The sequence below is a fragment of the Bos grunniens genome, chromosome 12 (assembly GCF_055505025.1).
Source record: "Bos grunniens cultivar Pamir isolate PY7600 chromosome 12, Bosgru_T2T1.0, whole genome shotgun sequence".
Taxonomy (NCBI): domain Eukaryota; kingdom Metazoa; phylum Chordata; class Mammalia; order Artiodactyla; family Bovidae; genus Bos; species Bos grunniens.
Window position 1 is genome coordinate 82180225 of NC_141176.1, and position 25770 is coordinate 82205994.

Sequence of the window (25770 nt, forward strand, 5' to 3'; positions counted from 1 at the left end):
CTCTCTCAATAACTCACAATGATGCCCTGACATAAAAACCATTTCAGTTCTCTCCAAAACAAATCTCATTCTGGCCAGTGCCCAGGTAGCTGAGTTGAGTTAAGACTCTCCATTGCATCTAATAATTTCCCTGCATTTAAATTCTGAGGGGCTGGTTCACTTAACATTCCTGGGTCATTTTTCTTACCCAGAGAATCAGAGATTTTTACATAACCACCCAGAATCGGGGCAGTGCGTTCCGATTTGGGATGCAGCTGGAAAGGACGGGAACGTTCTCAAATCCCCAGGGTTTCTCGCCCAGAGTAGAAAGCGTTCTCAGCCTCACGACACTGGACGACTTTTCAGCCTCAGGATTACGACAGTCAGCATTTCCCCTGATTTAATTTTTTCTCCTGCCCATCCCACCTCCCTTCCATTGCTTCTCTTTACTATTAATCCTGGTCTTTCTCTGCTCCTACTTCTCTCCTGGATAGTTTTTACACTAGTTTTACTTTTCTCTTGGCAGCCTCCTTTCCAACTTAACCATATTCCCTTTAGTCACTGATTTCCACTTTTCTTGGTTTTGTTGCAGGAAAGCAAAATTGCTTAGGTGTAGCCCCTTGGTGATGCTCTGCAAGGTACTGAGTACCCCTTTTGTAATCAACACAGAGAAAGAAAGGCTATATGACGACTGCTCCTTCACACCAGCCTCCGGATAATCTTGTCACACTGGTGGTCGGAGGGTGACAAGTGGAGGGGGTGGAAACTGTACCAGTGAGGGTCGATCACCGATCACCAGGGAAGCATCTAATTAACCAGACAACGTCACTTTTGTTGGGAAGAACAGCATCCCCATTCATCTTGAGCATCATTCCAAGACCTCCAGCAGAAAGGGCTTAATCAGGGGAGAGCAGGGTGGTGGGCCTCCTTACCCTCATGGTCACGCTGATCGCACTGTTCATGTTGCCTTTGTACAGCCAGCCATGCTTGGTGATCCCACCCTTCTGCGAGCCGAGGGAGGCGGCATCCTAGGAGAGAAGGACACCACCAGTCAGTCTCCCATTATCACGGATGGCAGATCCGTTCAATTCATGCCTGGTGGCCCCTCACTCCTTTACTGGAATCCGCCTGGCACTTATACCTACTAAGTTCACTTGCCAGTATATAAGGGGGACAAGCCTAAATTTCTGCAAACTCCAGTCCATTAAAAAGCAAAGCTTGTTCCAGTCCAAGTTGTTTCATTTTTAAGTGTTTAATGAGCCACAGAAAGTACATACCATACTCGACCACTCAAGTTGTAAGGTCTCGCCCGGTTTCATGAAAAATGTTTTCACATTACACTCCCCTATAGTTGGAAGACAAAAGCAAATTCCTGGAAAACTTCCCAGAGGCTTAGTTCAGGGAAAGGTGAATAAGGAAGGAAGGAAATATGAGGCAATAGAGAAAGGAGAGATAAAATGCTGGGGCAATAGAAAAGAGGGAAGGAGAGGCGAGAACACAGCAGGGAGAGAGAGAGGGGAAGAGCAACAGCTAGAAAAGTTAATAAAACTCGTTTCTTCAAGTTCTGACCCCAACTCTGAGATCTGGGTTTAAGGGCATGGGGCAGCCAGATGCTGCAAAAAATAGGTCAGGTATACATTTGTACATACAATAAGCAGACGTGAAATACACACACACAAACTTTCCATGACACTCTGACCCAGGCCCCTTCCTCATTCTCTAAGATCACCCCCTAGTGATGCCTTTTCCCCTTTAAGGCTGGGCCCAATACACACTTCAGTAGGAACTTTAGGAAAAGAGGACCACACAGTGTCAGTCACCCAGCTGACACCTCCTACGCACTAGTCGAATTACGACCTCTATTTCTACAGTCCAGTAGATAAATGCAGGACCCATCTTATACTTTGTCTGAGATCACCTCAATGTTAGTCTTGGTGATTCTACTGCTGCCCTTATTATCTGCAACAACAGAAACAACCCACGTGCCTAGGATTTCATAGTTTGCTGTGTTATTTCAATTAGTCCTCCTCTCACTATTACTTCACGCCAAGGTTTTAATATCTTGTTTTTCATTTCAAATGACCACTGACTCTTCCCAGAATATTTCTAAAGTGGTTTCTGAAATACTTTGCTGCTGTGCACATTGTTAATGCCCACAGTGAGCTGAGTAGGGGAGAAGAAATGCAGAGACAGGCGGTACTAACTTTTTTATTAGGTTTTCCTTGCTAAGTGCACGCAATACACCTAATGCCCCAGCTCAGCATCCTTTACACACGCCTAGTCATCATCCATCCTCCAATAGTAGGGAAAGTGGGCTGGTTAAAATCAGAGCTTCTGGGTCCCATTTACTTCACTCATAGCTCTCCCTGAAGAAACAGCCATTTAAAACCTACTGGCTGCCAGTTTGTGTCAAATATCCCTTGAAAAACAACCCAAACTTGGGATCTAAGTTATCTTGATCTTTTTAACAATGTAGCCAAATCTTGCCTTTGAAAACCATCTCAGAACAAATAAACAAGACCAGAGGAACAGGCAATGCTATGTAGTGGAGTTGAAACAGAGACCATTATTTCAACCAAACAAGATATTTTTTAAAAATTCTTCCCCTGTTTCAAGAAACATTCCAATTCCTGTTTTGGATACATGTTGGTAATTTTCCAATAAGTCGTCTAACTGTGAACTAAGTCGATTTTTAAATTCATAAGCGAGCAATCCTACCTCGTCTTTGTCAACCTCCTCGTCCACTTCATAGACATGAACCGGAAGTTTATCCAACTTGGCCATTTTGCTTTAAAAAGAAGAAAGAAACTTGTTTTATAATTACCTAGTCTATGAAGAGATGCCAGATTTCTTCCCACATCAGAGGAGCAAGACTTTAACAAATCCAAAGCTGGCCCACTTGGCTGAAGAATGGAAACAACTGACGACATTGCTCCCAAAAGCTTTACAGACAAGATGGCATAGCTTGCTGGGAGTTAGGCATGTTAATAATGGTAATGTGTACAAAGAAATAAAGACGTGGTGGAAAAGGCAATGCCAACCCACTCCGGTACTCTTTCCTGGAAAATCCCATGGATGGAGGAGCCTGCTAGGCTGCAGTCCATGGGGTTGCTAGGAGTCTGACCCGACTGAGCGACTTCACTTTCACTTTTCACTTTCATGCATTGAAGAAGGAAATGGCAACCCACTCCAGTGTTCTTGCCTGGAGAATCCCAGGGACGGGGGAGCCTGGTGGGCTGCCGACTATGGGGTCGCACAGAGTCAGACACGGCTGAAGCAACTTAGCAGCAGCAGCAGAATAACTTTAACATGAAGCTTAAATGAGGTCACTGCCTTTGAAGTGACTGCAAAGCAGTCTTAATGATGATGGTATTAATGATAAAAAGAGGACAATAACAGTTCCAGCTATCACATGCTAGGCGCCGTGCTGCACTCCACATGTGGCACTTCCCTTCATCCTTTAGATGGCGGGAACCGGTGCCAAGACCACTTAACAGATGAGGACACTGAGGCTTACAGAGGGCAGAGGAGGTAGATGACGCCAGCAGACTACAGAATCTATGTTCTTAAGTCACTGTTACAAACTCCTCCTCCTCATCACATGATTGAAACTCTTATTAATGCTCAGAGGTAAAATCCACCAGCAGCAACAGTATATCGTGTAGTAAATATACTATATCCTCAGTCTGTTCTCTTTCAGTCATGAGAACAGCATGAACAAGCCTATCAGTAACCATAGGTAAATTCAATCAAAGGGGAAGAATCAAGGCCTCAGATGAGTGTTGGGTAAATATAGAAGCAAGGAACAGAGCCATCTGGAGAAGACAATGCTGGAAGGGAGTGTTCTCAGCCGAGGTTTAAAAGAGAAGACTGGGAAGTTGGCTGAACACTCTTAAGGAGTGGCTGAACCACACAAACAGAAAAAAAACAAACAGCTAGGTCCATTGAGAACAGTAAAAACAGTTCAAACTCACAGATGCAGCAAACACAAAGAAAAAATATATTAATAGAGTCTCAAGTACAATTTTCATTGGCAACAGTTACTTTTGACACAGAATCCATCACTGTTTGCTTTCAACTTTCATAATAAACCAAAATTTGCCAACTGTATCATTTCAGGATGTACCATTTTATAAGAGATCTCCTCTCAAGGCGAGACCTATCTATACCTGGTTTACTTTAACTACCATTATCAATCTAAACACACTGGCTTTTGGTGTAGTTCAGAATGAGTTAATACATTAAAGGAAGTGAAGAAATTTGTCTGGGAAAATGCTTTTTAAAATATAAAATTTGTTCAATATAAAATGCTTTTCATGTCTCTTCAAAATAGTCTTAAGATAAAACACACCCCAACATAGTTCAATACCCTTATATTTACTTTGTTTCCTATTTCTCACTTAAACAAACAAACAAACAAACAAACCGTCACCTGTTTGTGTTTTATCAGTGGTACCCTGAGTGGCACTGAACACAATTAAACCATCCGTGAGTTTATCACCAACCAATCCCATACTACTAGGTTCGAGTTCTGTGGTCAAATTCCTTGTAAACAACAGCTAACCCACATACACACAAAAAGTGAAAAGTACTGAAAGTGAAAGTCGCTCAGTTGTGTCCAATTCTTTGCCACCCCATGGACTATATAGTCCATGGAATTCTCCAGCCCAGAATACTGGAGTGGGTAGCCGTTCCCTTCTCCAGGGGATCTTCCCAACCCAGGATTGAACCCAGGTCTCCCACATTGTGGATGGACTCTACCAGCTGAGCTACCTGGAAAGCCCAAGAATACTGGAGTGGGTAGCCTATCTCTTCTCCAGGGGATCTTCCTGACCCAGGAATCGAACCGGGGTCTCCGGCATTGCAGGCGGATTCTTTACCAGCTGAGCTACCAAGGAAGCGTCCACATACACACAAACCATCTAGAAACACGTTCTCTTATCACTCTGACTGCATGTGAAGTTACTCACTTCCCTGGGTGTTTCAAGTACAAAGACTTTTCTCTGTGTGTTTAACTCCATCTTGTGCAGTCAGATCGTGTACTCACTTTGGAAGCTGTCGAAACTCTCCTGAGTAATCTTCATATTTATAATTCACAAGATGCCAGTCAGAGTTATAGGTTTTGATGCACTATTGGGAGGAGCAGAAAAAATAGAAAGTGTAAGAAAAAAAGGAAAAAGACATGTGATGACTTCTGGAGAACATTTGGGAAAGTTTACGAATGCACACCCACACCAACATCAAAATAGTTCTTTCCCCTCAACCCTCTCATGCCTGAAATTCCACCACAGAGAGAGGTTCCCTGAAGCTTAAGAACCACCGAAACATTACCCTTGGGAGAGGGGTCATTAGAGTCACCATCATTCGTGATCCAGGAGCAGGGGTTACAAGGAGACAAACCTCACCTCCTCTTGCTGCGTTTACATAACAACATGTTGCTCCTCACTTAAACCCAATAGGTCCCTAAGAAGTCATGTGGCCTCTATAAGAACATGAAAGTAAGTGAAAAGTGCGACCCTAAAGACTCTCTCATGGGATTTACACACATTACAACTTGCTCATGAGTCAGTATTACATACATTTGCCCTCAGCATCTCATTTTATTTATAAGGGATGGTGTGAGGTAACTAGGAAGAAAGATTTAGATTCCAGTTCACAGAGACACCATGACCTCTTCACGTATGCAGGCGTACTAAGTCAATTCAGTTGTGTCTGACTCTTTGGAACCCCACGGACTGTAGCCTGCCAGGCTCCTCTGTCCATGGGATTCTCCAGGCAAGAATACTGGAGTGGGTTGCCATTTCCTTTTCCAATGCATAAAAGTGAAAAGTGAAAGTGAAGTCACTCAGTCGTGTCCAACTCTTAGCGACCCCATGGACTGCAGCCTACCAGGCTCCTCCATCCATGGGATTTTCCAGGCAAGAGTTCTGGAGTGGGGTGCCATTGTCTTCTCCACCTGAGCCACTAGGGAAGCCCAAATAAGTATATACTTGTACACAATCAGTGTATTTATGAGCAGATACCTGAGTGCCCAGATTTTTAATATCTTAGGCAAAATGGATAAGAAAGATAATTACAGTTTACATATTTTAAACTATTTGTTGTTCAGTCGCTAAGTCGTGGCCGACTCTTTGAGACTCCATGGACTACAGCATACCAGGCTTCCCCCTCCTTTACTATCTCCCAGAGTTTGCTCAAACTCATGTCCATTGAGTGGGTTATGCCGTCCAACCATCTCATCTTCTGTCATCCCCTTCTCCTCCTGCCTTCAATCTTTCCCAGCATCAGGGTCTTTTCCAATGAGTCATTTCTTCACATCAGGTGGCCAAAGTATTGGAGCTTCCACCTCCAGCATCAGTCCTTCCAATGAATATTCAGGACTGATTTCCTTTAGGATGGACTGGTTGGATCTCCTTGCAGTCCAAGGGACTCTCAAGATTTCCTCCAGCACCACAATTCTAAGGCATCAATTCTTCCGTGCCCAGCTTTCTTTATGGTCCAACTCTCACATCCATACATGACTGCTAGAAAAACCATAGCTTTGACTATATGGACCTTTGTAGGTAAAGTGATGTCTCTGCATTTTAATATGGTGTATAGGTTTGTCATAGCTTTTTTTCCAAGGAGCAAGCAAAAAAAAAAAAAAAAATTAGAAACTGCAAAAGATATAGTTAACCAGGTTAAGTAGCCAGAGAGTCACTTGTTTCATAAGCCATTGTTGACTGCCCACATGGCAGGCACAAGCTGAATTCCAACGCAGGAACAGAGAACAATCTAGCAACCCCCACGAGACTGGGGCTGCAGAAAGTCCAGAAGACAAGGGGTTCGATCAGAAATCAGTACCTGGAGAACTATCTCTAAAGAGGCAGGAATCTGACTGGCTGGTTTCATGACTGACCTTTCAAAGTCGTGAAATTCAATAATATTTTGAGGTTATACTGAAAGGTTTTTTTTGTGTGTGTATGTTTTTTTTTTTAAGCCATTAGGTCATCCTCCCATGGACGAGAGGATGGGGAGGAAGTGCTGGGGCACTCCACCCTGGTGGAAGGGGCCCAAGAGGGTGGGGCTGTGCTGGCCCCTGCACACAGGGTGAAGTCGCTATTGCTCCGGTTGCAGCGATGAAAGACTCGATGGAGAGGCATCCTTCAAAAATCCTATTTTTTAAGAAACTGGGAGAGTTGAATTAGTAATTAACAGTTTTACGATATGCCTTAAAACAAGTATCAGCAAACGTTTTCTGCAGAAGGCGAGATAGTGAATGTTTTCGGCTCTGAGGGACACGCTGTCTGTCGCAACCATCGAGCCTGAGCAGTAATGTCAAGAGTCACAGGCATATGTGAGCGAGGGGTGTGGCTGTGCCACAATGTGACTTTCTGTACCAAAACAGGTTGCAGGACGGTTCGCCTGTGTCCTGTTTAAAATAAACATTTGAGATGATGTAAACTGAAGCATATCGGACCGCATTTGTCTTGCATCAGTGTTAGGAACAGAGCGGCAAAGGAGGTAACGCAAGAAGTTATCTTCAGAACGATAAGAGAACATACTTCAGATAATTTAACCACGTTCAGTTTTTTGAAAAATCCCAATGGAGGGCTTCCCTGGTAGCTCAGTGGTGAAGAATCCACCTGCCAATGCAGGAGACACGGGTTCGATCCCTGATCCAGGAAGATCCCACGTGCCTTGGCGCAACCAAGCCCGCATGCCACAACTTCTGAGACTGTGCTCTAGAGCCCGTTCTCTGCAACAGGAGAAGCCACTGAACAAAAAGTGGCCCCCGCTCACTCTAACGGGAGAAAAGCCCTCGAAGCAACAAGGACCCAGCACAGTCAAAAATAAGTAAGCTATTTAAAAATGGCCCACATCAAAAAAAAAATTCTTTAACAATCCATGGAATCTAAATGTTGTTATTGTAATCGCTCTTCACTTACAATAGCGTGTAACTTCCTTGTAGCAGGCAAATTTATTGATGGCATGGTTAGCTTCTAAACATCAACTAGAAGAATGGGGATAAAAATTCACTATTTTTTTTTAAATGAAGGAGCACTTCAAGAAACAAGGTTAAAACACCTAATTCATTCATCCCATCTAAAGGCACCTGGAGGAAGAAATAAACCCCAAGAAAGAAAAAGAAAGCAATCTTGATGCAGTAATTTCTCTTTCCTCCTTAACAAAAGAGTCATTACCTGTATGATCAAACAAAAGTAATAATAATCATATATTGATAAAGGATAGTTATTATGCTCATTATTACCTGCCACTTCATGAATACTGAACTAGTCTTGATAAAAAGTTACATGTACAAACATATAAATGAAGTCAACAAACATAAATGCATGTGCTGAGTTTCCCTTGAAAAGAATATCATTGTCTGCCAGGTGTCCATTAACAAGTTACTCTTTATTTTTAAGCCTATGAAATAAGTTCTGTCAAATTTGTGTTTTGTCATAAATGGACCCCTGCTGACATTTCTGTCCATGTTTCAGACTCGGAAAACTACACTTTATTCTATTGACTATTTTAACAGCTATGATAAAAATGTAATTATCTCTCTCTGACACTGTCTTGAAAATACCACTGAAATTTTTAAAGGGGGAGGTGGCACTAGAGAAAAATCACTTAGTTGACAGTGAGCTAGTGTAGAAGAAGCACATTACCTCTGTCACGAATAGGCTCTGGGCGTCCTGCAGCGCGTTGGGGGGCACGGTGGAGCGCTGGTACCGGTCCTGTCGTCTCAGGAGGGCCGTCTGTGAAGGAGAGCACCAGGGTGAGGCTTGATGAGTGGAGACGGAAAGGCGCTGGCCTCTCGGGGCAGCGGGCCCTTCCCCTTCCGCCTCAGGTCAGGCGCTGCAGACCCCAGACCCCAGCAGGCTCCTTAAAGTGCAAAAGGTGAAGGCAGTAGCTCCCAAGTTCCTCTGCACCGCGGGGCCCAGGGACCCCCTGCAGGCAGGGAAGAGGCCACTTTCAGAGACCCTCACACTCCCCCGCCCCAAGTGCTTGATCTAGAACCACTGTGTTGCCTTTTACTTGCCTTAATCGCCTTTTTAAAATCGTGGTAAATCAGACACTACGTTTACCATTTGAACCATTTTAAGTGTCCAGGTTCAGGGCCATTAAACACATTCGCATTGTTGTACATCCACCTCTTACCTGCCTTTTACACCCATTCTTATTTATTGCCACATCCCCAGTGGGACACGCAGCAGGTCCTTAATCCATGTTTGTTGACTGAATCTGTAATTTGTGAACACTATCTTACCTCCTTGGAACTGCTCTTATGTCATGAGGCTTAAACGCATACTTTAAAGAATAAAAAGTCTCACTTTGGGCAGCAAATCTACCTAATTAATCTACCCTAATTAATGCTGTTTGGAAGGGATTGTAGTGTCAGTATGAGATAACCAGGCCCTGGGTTTCAGGAAGGAATGTTCTAGATTTTTTTTTTTTTCCCTCCTATGGATTGTAATTCTTGGGTTACTATCAACAGATCATAGCTATAAAACAGCACACGTGAAACCATCGTGTTGACAGAATCCATCTTTGGGCTAATTACTAAGCTGGGATTGCCCAGCCTCTGTCCAGCTGTTTCTCTTCTTTATAAGGCTGGAGGAAACTTAGGGAAAAATCTGTGGTCCCTCCCCCTTCAGCACAGGGGAAGAACTCCAGGGCATACATTGTTTAACAATTTATTTTTAATTGAAGGATAACTGCTTTACAATATTGTATCAGTTTCTGCTATACACCAACATAAGCCACCACAGGTATACACAGGTTCCCTCCCTCTTGAAACTCCCTCCCACCTCCCACCCCATCCCACCCCTCCAGGCTAGTTCCCAGAGTCATAGAGCAAATTCCCACTGCTCTCTGTTTTCCATAGGGTACTGTGTATGTTTCCATGCTGCTCTCTCAATGTGTCCAACGCTCTCCTTCCCGCCATGTCCACAAATCTGTTCTCTGTGTATCTCCATTACGATCCTGCAAATAGGTTCATCAGCACCACTTTTCTAAATTCCATATATACGCTTTAGAATATGATCTTCTTCTCTTTCTAACTTACTTCACTCTATATAACAGGCTCTAGGTTCATCTACCTGATTAAAACTGACTCAAATGTGTTCCTTTTTATGGCTGAGTAATATTCCATTGTATATATGTACCGCGGCTTCTTTATCCATTCATTAGTTGATGGACATCTAGCTTTCTTCCATGGCGTAGCTACTGTAAATAGTGCTGCAATGAACACTGGGGTACAAGTGTCTTTTTCAACCATGGTTTTCTCAGGGTATAAAGGGCATACATTTTTTTAATAATCTTATTTCTTGCCTATATTTACCCCCTGTTGTGTCCACTTCACCTGTATTCACTCTTTACTTGCACTGTGTCCATCTTTGAAAATAATCAAATTCAACTTTTAGAATAAGCCTCCTTTAGCAATGGCACCCCACTCCAGTACTCTTGTCTGCAAAATCCCAGGGACGGAGGAGCCTGGTGGGCTGCAGTCCATGGGGTGGCAAAGAGTTGGACAGACTGAGTGACTTCACTTTTCACTTTCATGTATTGGAGAAGGAAATGGCAACCCACTCCAGTGTTCTTGCCTGGAGAATCCCAGGGACGGGGGAGCCTGGTGGGCTGCCGTCTGTGGGGTCGCACAGAGTCGGACACGACTGAAGGGACTTAGCAGCAGCAGCAGGCTAAAGGAAGGGAAGCGAGGAACTCTGTTCTCTACCTAAGTCCTTTACAGGTGAATTGTTGATTCATTCAGCCTCCTCCAGGAGGGCTTTCAACACACTGGCCCTTGGTTTCTTAATGAAAGTCACAAACAGTGACCCTTATTATACACCTGGTTCCACGAAAGGCCACAGAGATGAGTGACAGTAAGCACTGGAGGCATAATCTATTCCAAAAGCTTCAAAGTCACACATTAGAAGAGATTGTCAAAAGTGCTAAGAGTCAGGTATAATAAAGAAATTACATACACTTCAAAGGAGGACATATTCTGTATCCTCACTTACTGTGTCCTTATCTTGATTTATTTGGTTCTCTCAAGATTTTTTAAAAATTAATTATCAGACTTTTAAAATGTTCATGAAATAACTCAGGCCAAGAAATAGGACTTTTAGGGTCATTTCTGGCCCAATCCCCATCACAACATCAGGAAGAAAGAAAATTTACTATAGAATTTTCCTGGTGGAATTAACAACTCAAGAAACTTTAATTATGTGACACTTTTCCAAATATTTCTTTAGGGTGAGAAATAGGAAATGAACCTTTTTGTGTGTGTGTGTGTGTGGATCAAAGTGACATTATGCTCTCATTCTAAAAAGAAAGCAACTTTAATCATTAAAGACAGACGACCTTTAACAGATAAGAGAGCATTGGGCATAATTAAACCAATCAACCATGTGTTTCTAACCACCCACCATACCAGAAAGGTGTAGGAAAGAAGAACACAAAATCACAGGCTGGAATGAGACGAAAGAGTAGCAGAGTCCAAATCCAAAAGGGAGGAGAAGAGAACGCCAAGAAGATGTGCACCGAGGCAAAGATGCTTCAGTTAAACTTCACAGGATGAGTACAAGTTGTGTTTAGTATGGAAAGGAAGAGAAACGTGAAGATAACCCTACCCTTAGAAAGTCAAAATAACAAAATCAAGTCATAATAGATGAGATTAACTCTTTGTGTGTGTGTGTGTGTGTGTGTGTGTGTGTGTGTATACACAAAAAAACAAACCCATTTAGTCTTAGAATTAAAAAACACATCCTATGCCAAAGGAAAATGCCTAGAACTCTTTAGGCTTGAAGTACATGACTCTAAAACTGCACCAACCTATAGCTTAGCCAATGGTTTTATAAGGAAAGAATGGGCCAACAGAAAGAACTGGGTTCGTATGCCAGAGCCTTTCTGTCAGTGTCTTTGTTACCATCTAATAGGAAAGACTGGGACCCCCCGGGGGACTCCTGGACTTGGTTCCAATGAGGAGTCACTGTTTGATACCACCGGTTGCCAAGGTCTTTCCACTTGTTGCCTTTGCTTCCAGTCTAGTCTCACCAAGTCACTTGTTTATTATAACTCCCATGTCAACTCTCCTAATCAGAGAACACACAGCCAATGAATGTATTCTGATCTGCTGATTAATTCTAGTTCTCAGTGAATTGAAGTGAAAGTGGAAGTGAAGTGAAGTAAAAGTCACTCAGTCATGTCGAATCTCAGTCACTCTTTGCGACCCCATGGACTATCTAGTCCACGGAATTCTCCAGGCCAGAATACTGGAGTGGGTAGCTGTTCCCTTCTCCAGGGGATCTTCCAACCTAGGGATGGAACCCAGGTCTCCCTCAGTGCAGGCAGATTCTTCAGCAGCTGAGCCACCAGGGAAGCCCACTAGCTGTCAGTGCACAGTATCAAATGGTTTCTGGTTTGTTCTCTCATAGTTAGCTGCTACAAGTCATTTCCACTGAGCCCAAACAACTCTGGTCACACCAGCCCAAACCCAGTCTCCAGGGTTTGAAAGTCGAGATCTGAACCCAGACCTTGGTGACCTTATAAACCACACCTCCCGAGGCACCCTCTGATAGCTCATCAATCTCTGACTCCATTATCCAAAACCCTTCTGCAGACACATGTCCTTTTTCCCCCTTCCATCCAGACTCTGGGTTCCTTTGAGGGCAGAAGATGTATCTTTCTATCTGCTAAGTACTCAATAAATGTTTCAAGAAATGAATGGATAAAACAGTCAATGGAGATAGAAATAGAAGCCTACCAATAATCATCCATTACTTGCAGCTTTCCTCCCTATTATTTCAAAAAGTCCTCTGGTCCATTATGGGAATTGACAAGGGAAGACTGTCGCATAAGTAACTGAATGCTCTATTTTAATTTCTCCATATATTTTATGTATTAAAAGTCACATTCAGGTAATAGTCTATTGGATGTCAAATCAATTCACATTAAATTTCTGTAGTTTCATTTATCTGACTTACAACAGACTCCAAATCAATATCTGATTTCTACTCAATGAAGACTAAAATTCATCTCAAAAATGAGCTTAGTTCTCTTTTTCATTGCTGTGGTATTCTTTTCCACTCATTAAAATCATATTCCTGCTAAAAAACAGGTCTGTAGCCACTTTATATAAATCAACACCAAGGTGGACATTTAAAGAGCGTTAGTACCGTTCCTTTGTTTGGAAATAAATCATTGCCACTCTACTAAAAAGTCAATGTAGAAGGGGTTCGTGTGTGCTAAGTTGCTTAGGTCATGTCTGACTCTTCTGTGACTCCATGGACTGTAGCCCACCAGGCTCCTCTGTCCATGGGATTCTCCAGGCAAGAATACCAGAGTGGGTTGCCGTTTCCTCCTTCAGGGGATCTTCCCCACCCAGGGATCGAACTCATTGGCAAGGGTGGTTCTTTATCACTACACCACCTGGAAAGCCACGGGTGGCCCCTTTTTCTACTGAAAAAGGTACAAGTCTTTTTTGTGCAAGGGGTAGGGAGAAAAAAAATTACACACTATGAAGTGTGATAAAATCTGAAAATTGAACCTAAACATAGCATTTCAGACAACCTTTGGGATATAAATCTAATAGCACAAAATACAGTTTAAAAATAAAAGTCTTCTTCCAGCTACTATAATAGATTAAATCATTTCCAGTCAATACTGTTACTTAGGTTAAATCTGGGCAGTGCTTGACTCACAGAAATCCTTAATCACCTTGGCCAAGCATGGGCATGAGTCTTATGAGACCTTTCACAAAATTTTAAGATTAATTAAAAAGGAAACTTACTAGGACTGCAAGAGGAGGAGGAAAAGGTGAAGTTCTCTTCCAAAGAGCTTACATAACGATGCATGAACACCTGAGAGCCTTTATTGGCTTTATTGGATTTTTTTTAAAGCTGTATTTTCTTAAGTCTTTATGGAAACCTTTACAATACTGCTTTTTATGTTTCAGTTTTGGGGCCACAAGACATGTGGGTTCCTTAGCTCCTTGACCAGGGATCGAACTCGCACTGCCTGTGTTGGAGGGCGAAGCCTTAACCTCCGGACCAACAGGGAAGTCCCTGAACTTTTTTTTAATGGAGTGAAATGATAAAATGCAGAGGTACCCCGGAGCCCAATAGGAAGATTACATTTTATGACTATAGCCACGTCTAGTTTGGAAGGCCAAATTTCAAATAGAGACTTTTTTATTTTATAAACTTTTTTCTCTTGGCTGACATGATTCCCTCCAAAAACAGGGGTCACTTGAATAGCTATGAGCCACATATGGAAAGTGGGATGCTTAGCCCAAGGAATCAGGGCCTCTGAAGGGTACCATGTTTCCACACCTGGGCCCCAGCCCAGGCTTCCTGGCATCTTCTGCTCCTCTTCTTCACCACTCACTGCTCTTCCCTGATGGCCTGCCACGGCCCTGTTTCTTTAGCTTCAACTTGGAATCCCTCTTACTAATGAATTTCCCGCCCCCAACCTGGCCAGGGCTCCGTCTTTCCTGCACCAGTGTGGTCTAACACGCCACGCTGACCCCACTGAAGCCGGGATACCAAGGCGCTCATGTTTCAAACCGCAAGCAATGTGAGGCGCATAATTTAATTAAACTTCCTACGGAAGAATTTGAGAAGTGATCTTGGAAAGAGGTTGGACTTGAGGGCCAGGAAACCTGAGTTCTCATCTGAGCTCTGCCTCTAATTAGCTGTATGGTCTTGGAGGACAGTTTTAACCTTCCACATCGAAGGTTTTCTAGGATCTCCAGGTTTCCTCTGTGGTTTAAAAACTCCACAGTTCCATGGAATTCTGTCTCTCTCTCCACAAATGATGTATAATCTGAGCACTACGAATTGCTCTTTGAGAAACTAAAAACTTAAAAGATGTCCACAAACAAGATGAATACCTTTTTTGATTTTCAGTCATATTATCCCACTTATTTTCTTAAAGGAATAGTTTTAATGTGTTTTTATGAAAGGAATTGGATTATAAGGAGGGGAGATTCACTGTGTTGACTTAAATACAGGCTGTTAGTATTAACAAAGATGTTCTTTTGTATCATCATTTCTTTATTTTTCTAATCCTCTCAATTCGTAGGGCATCTGATTTTTTTATTAATCATTTTATAATGGGCATTAAACAACCCTCTTCATTCCTGGTGGGAAGTAGGCATATCTCTTGGGTGTTTAAAATATCATTATTTTATAGGACTTCAATTAAGACACTGAAACAAAAGGCCCACCCTCCCCCTGGGACACAGGAACAATGAGCTGGAGACAAGATCCCAGAGAAGTGGGTGGCCTGGAACCCGAGCCAGCTGTGCAGATCCACAAAGACTCTCCCCATCTCTTGGTTCAAAGGAGCACAGGGCTGGGAGTCTCCGCCCTGAGGGAGAAAAACAACCACCACTGGCAGCCCAGGAGGGAGTGTGGGGCTCAGAGCCAGCTCCTCAGGTGTCCTGAGCAGAACAGCCTTAAAGGAAGGCAGGGCCCTAGTGCACCAGATGAGACAGAGTTAGAAGAGGTGCAGAGGATCCTCCCTGGCAACCGGTCAGCAGGTATGGCTGCAGAGCAGAGAGACAGAAGGGAATACCTAGGCTCCCACTGTCTTTAAGATGGATCTTGGGGCCTGGAGATGGCCTAAAGTCAGAGAGGAGAGGGCCCCAGGCCCACTCTGACCACCTGCTAGACAGTCCAGCCCACCAGGCCTCCACCAGGCCTCCACCAGGCCTCCACCAGGCCTCCAGATCTGTCAGCTCCAACCCACCGCCAGGCTAAGATGTGGACTGTCTTAGCAGGCAACCTCTCCTGTCTGTAATCCCAAATGAAGGAACTGTGTGTCTGTGTGTGTGAGATCAGTCACTAAGTCATGTTCAGTTGACTCTTTGCGACCCCGTGGACTGTAGCCCACCAGGCCCCTCTGTCCGTGGGATTCTCCAGGCAAGAATACTGGAGTGGGTTGCCATTTCCTCCTCCAGGGGATCTTTCCGACCCAGGGACTGAACTCGTGTCTTTTACACCTCCCGCGTTGCCAGGCAGGTTCTTTACCACTAGCTACCTGGGAAGCACCTGTACTTGTGTTGATTATTAAGTTTGTTTTCATTTTCTTAGCAGAGCTAGCCCTTCAAATGCATTTGCCGGAGAACGAGTACCCTGGTCTACCAGGAGCAAGGCACTCTTGGAGTGGGGGTGGGAGGGGCCAGGGCTCTGTGAAAGGAGGCAAGTGGGCGTGTGAGAAACGGAAGCCCAGGAGGGCTGAGTTCCCAGGCGGGCGTCGCTGGGGCCCAGCCCCTCTCCCTCGCTAAAGAGTTAAGCCCTGGGTAGAATTTCTATTGTGGTCAGCTGGGCCAAATACATTTTCAACTATCCCCTGCTAGAGAGACAGCGCCCAACACCCACTTCCTTTCGTCTCTGGGTCCCTGCGAATCTGCCGGAAATGCCCCCTTGAATGCGTCTGTCAGTGCAGTAAAACGTTGCGAATCCAGCGCGGTGTTAGACCTCCCTTTGGACGAGGCTGGGGACTTCGCTGCCACTTACTGGGCACAGCAGTAATGGAACCTTTCCAGATATCTGGCAGAGGCATTTGTTTCAGAGCAGATGACTCGCTTTTGAGAAGATTCAATCCCAAGCTACGCTGGAAACTGAAATTTACCCAGGGCGTTCCCCACATCTCACTGCGGAGATCATAGCTTGGCCGCAGACCCACAGTGTTCCATGAAGATCAGACAAGTCCATTTCCAGGGAGGCAGTTTCCTGAGGATTTTCAGTGTTTAATTCACTAATAATCAAGGAAACAAACAAAGCATTGGGACCAGACAAGAGTCGGGAGAAAGATTCCCATTTAGGTTTCTAAAGGGATTTAAACAAACAAACAAAAAAGACAAACTCCCAGGACTTCCCTGGCGGTCCAGTGTTAGACTCCACCTTCCAGGCCAAGGGATGCGGGTTCAATCCCTGGTCGGGGAACTAAGATCCCACATGCCTCACGGCCAAAAAACCAAAACAAAAAACAGAAGCAATATTGTAACAGATCCAATAAAGGCTTTTAAAATGGCCCACATCAAAAACAAACAAACAACAACAAAACGCCCAAGAAATGAATTAAAACATCGCAAGGACAAGCCTGATGTGGACAGAGAAGTGGACATCTCTCTGCCTCTGACAGCTCCTCTTTACCAGCCCCTGCACGGTCCCCTAGCTTCTATCTTTTAACGGTCTCTGTTCCCTCACAGTGTCACCTTGTGGCTTCAAGGACTTTCCTTGCTGTCCGTTGCCATGACAACACACGATTTAGGGCGCTCTTGTGTGACCCTCAGTGTGCACCCTCCCCGACGGGTAGGCCCACCTTCCCTCCGCCACCCCTCTGCACAGATGTCAGTCATCTTTCTAAAACTCTCATCCATAGTGTCAATGTCTCAGCTTAAATTCTTTCAGTGACCCCCTCAATGCCATCAGATTAAACTCCAGACTGCTCAGCATGACCTAAGGCCTTTGGTGACCAGTGGTACTGACTTTCCTGGACTCTCCTCCTGCCCTTCTTCCACCCTCCAGCACACAAGCTACTTCTCACTCCCTAAGGAACTGGCCCCCTCTGCCTGGCTGGTGGAGCGGCTCACTCCCACCTCCCGCAGCACACAGCAAGCGATTCTGCTGAAATGACTCAAAAAACCTTGCTGTATCGCCTACCAGACTCAAGAACCGCAGACTGTGCTAGTCATCTTCGCTTCTCCAACACCTTTAGTAACATAAATGTCTGGGTGAATGCGTCATTGGGACTTTTAAATGGAGGCTGTCTTGTTTAGTTGTAAGATCACTTGAGGTGGACTCCCCTGGTGGTACAGTGGATAAGAATCTGCACGGGTTCAATCGCTGGTCTGGGAAGATCCCACGTGCCCGGAGCAACGAAGCCTGCGTGCCGCAAGTGCTGAGCCTGTGCTCCTAGAGCTGTGACTCCTGAAGCCCGTGCTCTGCAACAGGAGTAGCCCCCGTTTGCCACAATTAGAGAAAGACTGTGCACGGCAACGATGACCCCGCGCAGCCAAAAATAAATAATTTTTTTAAAAAAAGAAAGATCACTTGAGGCTCCAAATGAGACACTGTCTTAGCAACTGGTGAGACATCAAGTAGCTCTGTCAATGCATAATGTCCTGTTTCCTAAAGTGACATATATGTATATTTATAAATGTCAGCAGACCTTTGAGAGTCATAAAAATTTCATTCTGCTACCTTGCAACCCACCCCCCCAGATTATATATGACATAACAGCTTATTCAAGTGCAGTAAATTCTAAGTTAAATGTTCAGAATACTTAGTGACTGGACTCGTCAATTAAGTTCAGTTTTTAGAGAGATGGGGGTTGGTATTAAACAAAGAGGCTCGTTTTTAATCACTTCCTAAGTATCACTGCACAGGTGAGGATGGAGAGAGAGAGGGTGCCCAGAAGACCAGGAGCAGCCAGGGAACGAGTGGCAGGGCCAGCTTCCCCATGAGTAAGGGCTCAGCCTGCTCTCCACATCGTATGACTTTGCAACTAAAAACTGCCACCCTCAAAAAGAAAACGATGCTACTAGAGGAGAGGAAGCACGCTCTGATAGGCACCCTGGTCACTCAACCCGCTCTGTGCCGCCTAGAGGACACTGGTCAGGGGTGCAGACAGCTTCCGTGAATGGTGCTGCCTCTGTAGATTCTCATACATCTAATGAGAACCCAGATTTTAGGGCAAATGTACCCTCTGAATAACAGGTTAAGAAAAGTGAATTTTAGGATGGTTTCTTGCTTACCAAAATACCCAGATTACTAACAGACAGACTGGGGCTAAAATCTAGAACCAGATGACTGTATCTCAGGTCTTTCCCCTACCTTGGTGCCTAGGGAAGTGAAATGTGAAAGTGGAAGTCGCTCAGTTGTGTCCAACTGGAATTCTCCAGGCCAGAATATTGCAGTGGGTAGCCATTCCCTTCTCCAGGGGATCTTCCCAACCTAGGGATCAAGCCAGGTCTTCCACATTGCAGGGAGATTCTTTACCAGCTGAGCCACAAGGGAAGCCCACCCTGGTGCCTAGAGCACCTAGCATTCCATTCAGTAACAAAGCCTTGAGGAAGGAGTGGGCAAGAATAAGTTCTTTTATTTTCTAGTTGTCTGTGTCTTCTTTAGAATGCAATTTTAGTTGTTAAAAAGACCCTACCTTTGGTCTTCCCTGGTGGCTCAGACAGTAAAGCGTCTGTCTCTAACGTGGGAGACCTGGGTTCGAGCCCTGGGTTGGGAAGATCCCCTGGAGAAGGAAATGGCAATCCACTCCAGTACTATTGCCTGGAAAATTCCATGGACAGAGGAGCCTGGTAGGCTACAGTCTATGGGGTCGCAAAGAGTCGGACACGGCTGAACGACTTCACTTTCACTTTGTAGGAACGCCTAGTATAGTGAAGAGTGAATATGTTGTTGTCTAGTCGCTCAGTCAAGTCTGAGTCTTTGAGATCCCATGAACTGTAGCTTGCCAGGCTTCTCTGTGAATGGAGATTCTCCAGGCCAGAATACTGCAGTGGGTAGCCGTTCCCTTCTCCAAGGGATCTTCCCAACCCAGGGATCAAACCCATGTTTCCTTCATTGGCAGGTGGACTCTATACCACTGAGCCACCAGGGAAGCCCAAATAGTTAATATGTGTCAAGTTAAAACATGTCCACTATTTATATAATTCCAATATCCCAATAAGGTTCCTTTCAGGGCTTGCCTTAGGAAGGCACACTCCTCCGTTCACATGTAAGGTCTCACTCCTGCGTGAAGGGGAACCCCACACAGACCCCTCTGTGAGCACCGTCATCACGGTAGTCCTGTCGGGGCAGCGCTTCCATACCTGGCAGGCCAGGCAGAGTCCATCTCAATCACAGTGGAGCGGAGGTTACGCTTTCCGGATAAAATGCTGAGCAGACGGGGAAGTCCTGACTGGAGGTCTCCTGCCATCAGGGGACTTCGTGGAGCTCCCTGAACTCGTCCTCAGGGGCCTCGGGCCCACACTCCAGGTGCTGCTGATACGAGGCCGCTCAGGCCCCGGCAGGACACTCAGCAGGACCTGGGCTCGGCCAGGCAGAGGGTTGGACACAGCAGGACCTGTTCAGGTTGCAGGAACCACAGAGCATGCCTCTTGTTGTTTAGTCAATAAGTTGTGTCCGACTCTTTGTGACCCCATGGACTGTAGCCCGCCAGGCTCCTCTGTCCATGGGATTCTCCAGGCATGAATACTGGAGTGGGTTACCATGCCCTCCTCCAGGGGATCTTCCCGACCCAGGGTTCAAACTTATGTCTCCTGCATTGGTAAGTGGATTCTTTACCACTGAGCCAGCAGGGAAGCCCCAAGCGTGTGTCCAGTAATATGTTAAATGGCATCTGATAATTCTGAGGCCCAAACCTCAGTTTGCATTTTCTTCAAGGACTTGGGGGTTTTGTTGTTGCAAGCAGACACGTTTCCCCCTCTTCTGTCTCCCTCATCCACCACCTTGAGCTAGGCTTTTACGACCTCAAAGGCAGCTGGTATTGAGATTCCAAATCCATCCATTTATTCAAGACATATTAAGTGCCTACCATGGATAAAAACACTGTCATAGGAACATCGCAAATGCAAAGGTGAATTAAAAAAAAAAACCCACTATGATTTATAATAAAAACCCAGTGACTATAGTTTGCCACTCTCATGGAGATTTTATTTTCTATTTGGGGAGAGAATAATAAGGTCTTATACTTACAAATAACTATAATAAAGAATGACTTCCAATGAATGGTAGACAGACAGTACAAATAGCCCTCCACCTGCTTGCACTGTCCAAAGATTCCATCTTGCTTCAAATCTTCCCCTATCAATGCCTGTTCATTGTGTTTAATAACCTAAGACACGTACGTTAATCACACAGATAGAAGTATCCTTCTGCTCTTCATTGGTTACTCGATGGTCTGTGCTTACCCAGTTTCACTCACTGTGGAAGTGTCATCATTCTCTCAGACCTATTTAAAATGTCAGCTAAAAAAACCCCATTATTTTTAATAAGCGAAGATTTGAGAAAGAAAGAGAGAGAGAATGAGAGGGAGAGAAGGGAGGGAGGGAGGGAGGGAAAGGGAAAGCTGCTCTGTCATGTCTGACTCTTTGCAACCCCATGGACTACACAGTCTATGGAATTCTCAGGCCAGAATACTGGAGTGGGTAGCCTTTCCCTTCTCCAGGGAATCTTCCTAACCCAGGGATTGAACCCAGGTCTCCCGCATTGCAAGCAGATTCTTTACCAGCTGAGCCACAAGGGAAGCCCAAGAATACTGGTGTGGGTAGCCATTCCCTTCTCCAGGGGATTTTCCCGGAAACAAACCGGGGTCTCCTGCATTGCAGGGGGATTCTTTACCAGCTGAGCCACCAGGGAAGAAGGAAGGAGGAAGGAAAGAAACTGTGGCCTGACATGGGGAAGACACTGCTTCGGTAATGGACTTCCAGATCCATCCAATACCTTTCATTCCACCTGAGAAAATCAAATCTTAGACTCACTTATGCAGGTGATATTGTGAGTGTGTGTGTGTTTTATTTCATCTAGTTATTTATGTAGGTAATCTCAACTCCCTGCTCAATAACAAGTTTTCCTAAGCACCACATAGTGTTTCTAACAAAAATCATGCCATACATTGCCTGTGTGGTGGGGGGAAAAAATAAAGCTACTGCTTCACCAAGCTGTCTTGAGGAAAAATGAAGATGTCTGAAGTGCTAGGTAAACACAGAGATCAACCTGATAGATGTTTTCTCTAAGGGTTTCTGCAGGAGGTGCCGCAGCTCCCGGGGCCGCCCAGCTGCTGGGGCAGCCTCACCCCACCTTCTGTGTAAATGCCGCAGCTCCCTAACAGAAAGCAGAACACACATCATCACGCCCCCGAGAGCTGCCCACGGGACTGCGGCACTGGCCCCGCTCCACCGTGGGATGGGCCTTCTCTGCCAGGACAGAGCACGGGACCCAGAGGGGTGCCCGGGGGGCAGTGAGGAGGGCCGGAGCACCCACCTGGGTGCCACGTCAGTTGGACTGCGCTGGGTACAGCCAGAAGGCCCAGAAGCAGGTGGAGGGCCTGGCAGAGGGCGAGGGCTCCACCAGGGTGCAAGGGTTGGAGGGAGGCCTGCTGGGAGGTGGGGTAGAGCTTGGTTGAAGAGCGCATCAGGCAGAGGGAACAGCCTGAGAAGAGGCCCTGGGGCAGGAGGCTCCCAGAGGAGCCCCAGGGAGGCCAGCGGGGCTGCAGCAGAGAGCGGGCCGGAGGCAGTGATGATAACACAGTAAGCCACAGTAAGACTTCACTGAGGGCCTTTGAACACAGGTGTGAGGTGATCAGACCTGCCAATCGCTTACTTTTCAAAAGATCACCCTGGCTATGCTGTTAGGACAGACGGGAAGAGGGCAAGGACAGGAGACCTGGAAGACTTGATTGGATTAATCAAGGTAAGAAAGGATGAGGGCTGCGGCCACGGTGACAGCAGTGGGGGGCTGACCCGCTGCCACACCCTCCCCATCCCCTGCCCTTCCGAACCCTCCCCCGGGCTGTTCTTTACCAGGCCAGCATGACATTCCCTCCCTTAGCCCAATCCGCCTCTCAATTTCTCTAATACCCAATCCTCTGCTCCCAATTAGAGATAGAACTCTCTCTCCTTCCTAAACTCTTCCTGTAAAGACCCTTCATTCCATCCCCACAGATTCCTCTGAAGAGCCCTCACTTCCAAATACATCCCTCATAACTCTTCGGCCTCTTCCTCACTCCTGGGCTTCCCTTCCTAGCTTGTTCTCTCATTTCCCCAATCCTGATCAAAACCTCCTGTTATTGCTCTGAGTCATGAGGATTCCTTCTCTCTGCTATCATTCAACGCTGACCTCTGTGCTCCGCTCAGTCAATTCTTCAGCCCCAGCAGGAAACGACCATCCTAGGCAACAATGCCTAGGATGCTTATTCATTGGAACGACATGCCTATTCATTGGAAGGACTGATGCTGAAGCCGAAGCTCTAATACTTCAGCCACCTGATGCAAAGAGCTGACTCATTAGATGCTGGGAAAGACTGAAGGCAGGAGGAAAAGGGGACGAGAGAGGATGAGATGGTTGGATGGCATCACCGACTCAATGGACATGAGTTTGAGCAGGCTCCGGGAGATGGTAAAGGACAGGGAAGCCCGGCGTTCGGCAGTCCATGGGGTCTCAAAGAGTCGGACACGACTGAGTGACTGAACAACAAAGACAACAACGCCTGGGTTATCGGCACCGAGGACCACTCTCCCACCTCAGCGGCAGGAGTGCGGGGCCACTGGCTCTTTCTGCCTGCCTTCTTCAAAGCCCTCTCGCTGCCTTCCAGGGCCCCTTGCTTTCCTGGTCCTCCTCCCACTTTCTGTCTGATTCTCACTCACCTCCCTTCCTCCTAGGTGAAGGTGCTCCCCAAGATCCAGTCCCTTGAGGGCACCCTCAAGCGCTCGGTCCCTCTGACTGCTGTCTCATGTTTCTGTGGGTGAGCCCAGATCAGTAACCCTGGCTTGGCTCTTAGGCTGGACCTCTGCATTTCCAACCACTAAGGGTGTCCCAGGTGGCACTAGTGGTAAAAAACCTGCCTGCCAATGCAGGAGACATAAGAGACACGGGTTGGATCCCTGGGTTAGGAAGAGCCCCGGGAGAAGGGCATGGCAACCCACTCCAGTATCCTTGCCTGGAGAACCCCATGGGCAGAGGAGCCTGGTGGGCTATAATCTATAGGGCTGCAAAGCGTCAGACACGACAGAAGCGGCGTAGCAGGCACACAAGCACGAAGGACTCAGCACCTGGACGTCCCACTATCTTAAACTTCCAAAAATAAATTTCCATGGGATTCAATCTGTCCTGATACTAGTCACATTCTCCTTCTCGTTATTAACATGAATTCAGTAGCTCCTTTCCTAAGTTTTGAGCAATTCAAAAGCAAGAACCCTGTCTGAGCCCTTTGCACAATCAGTATAACTACAGACTATATGCTAAATAAACACACTCTTCAACTCAGCTGATCAGTGCTGTCCAAAAAACTAAGCTCTTCTTTTTAAGACATAGTTGATGATAAAAAAAAAAAAAGATAAAAAAGACCTGTCACCGTTTTCCATTAAAGGCATTATCTGACGTAGAATTAAAATCCTTATCTCCTGAGGGTCTGGCCAATGTCAATTCAGAAACATTATTTATCCAGATTTTTCAGGTAGGTTCAGTCCTCGACATGAACTAATATCCCAGAAACCACAATGCTCATGGAAATGGACATCACTGACCACTGAATGCAGACTGATAAAAATTTTGAGGAATTATATCAAAAGAGCACTTTGCAATAAAAAGCCCAAAAGAAAGTATTGAAATTATTTTTTGGCAGCATATAATAAAAAGTGAGGACAAAACACCATGAATTAAAAAAAAGTTCTTTTCAAAAGGACAGATGGGAAATGAGATGAGGGACGTCCAAGCCCTTTGTAAGTAGTGGGGCCTGGTTTCCTTTTTAGGTCAGTGGTTTGTAGATCTTTATCAGGCTCATGTAAGCCAAAGAGGAAAAGAAACAGAGGAAAAATAAATATCAGGATGTTGTTTAAAGGAAAATGAATTAACCACATTTTTTTGATACAATGCTGAGAACACTCTAGGATTCTCCTGTAACTAAACATTTCCAAAAGTGAACATTTCTAGAGCTTCCAATTATTAATAATTTTCCCATTTTCCCTTTAAATTTTTTTGTTGAAGAGATCTGACACTGACAATACACCTTGAAATGTCAATTGAATGAGCCTCAGAGAGTCACGCTTTACCCTGACTGCTCATACAGCTTCTAGAAGACAACAATTTCAGATCTGTATGGCACAGAAATCTCATAACAACCTGCTCTTTTTTTTTTTTTTTTCCATTGTGGCATAATATTCATAACATAAAATTTACATCTCAACCATTTTTAAGAGTACAATTCAGTAGCATTAAGAACATTCTCCATCTTGCACAGGGCTCTTTTCATCTTGTGGAATCGAAACACTGTACCCATTAAACAATTATCTCCCTTTATCTCCTGGCAACCACCATTTCACTTTCTGTCTTGATAAATTGACTACTCCAGGTATCTCGTATAAGTGGAATCATACAATATCTGTTCCTTTTTGACTCATTTCAATTAGCATAACGCCTCAAAGTTCATCCATGTTGTAGCATGTGTCGGAATTTCCTTCCTTTTTAAGGGTGAATAATATTCCATTGTGCATATGCATGCAATTTGTTTATCCATTCTCCCATCGATAGACTCTCGGGTTTTTTTCTGCCTTTCGGCTACTATGAATAATCCTGCTAGGAATGTGGGATGTACAAGTAGTTCTTTGAGTCTCTGCTGTCAATTCTTTTGGGTATATCCTCAGAAGTGGAATATGACATACTGTTTTCACATCTTTCTTACAAACCTTATGCCTCGTTAGTTTATGTCCAACACCAAAGTCTAATGTCTGGAGGTCAAAGAGGCACCAACCGAGTACCTGAGCCTTCCTCAAGGCCACAGTCTGGGTGGAGACACTTGAAGACAGAAAGCATGAGAAGCCATTACTGAAAAGCTCTAGACAATGTACTTAAGTGTTCAGATACACAGTGCAGACAGTAAGTATTAGAAGAATGAAGAGAAGATGGAAAACATTACTTGGACTTTAACAGCTTCAGAAGACATGGAATCTGAAGTGGCCTCATGGGTGAAAACATTCTAGAAGGTTGGGAAAGAAGAGAAGATATTGCTGGGGAGGAGAACCAGGACGCCAGGGCAGACACAGAGCAGAACGACCCCGGA

The 25770-nt window shown here is 45.2% G+C and overlaps 1 protein-coding gene across 50 annotated transcripts in view; it reads right to left on the minus strand.

Annotated features, from left to right (window-relative positions):
- DOCK9 (dedicator of cytokinesis 9) overlaps positions 1–25770 on the minus strand; it is a 298290-nt gene that overhangs the window by 133091 nt on the left and 139429 nt on the right. For all 50 annotated transcript variants that reach the window (XM_086330406.1, XM_086330405.1, XM_086330365.1 and 47 more), the window contains exons 3-6: positions 8634–8723; positions 5027–5109; positions 2698–2767; positions 912–1007 (exon numbers count right to left, since the gene is read on the minus strand). In XM_086330406.1, the coding sequence (XP_086186532.1) occupies positions 912–1007; positions 2698–2767; positions 5027–5109; positions 8634–8723 (339 nt within the window). The remainder of the gene's footprint in view (positions 1–911; positions 1008–2697; positions 2768–5026; positions 5110–8633; positions 8724–25770) is intronic.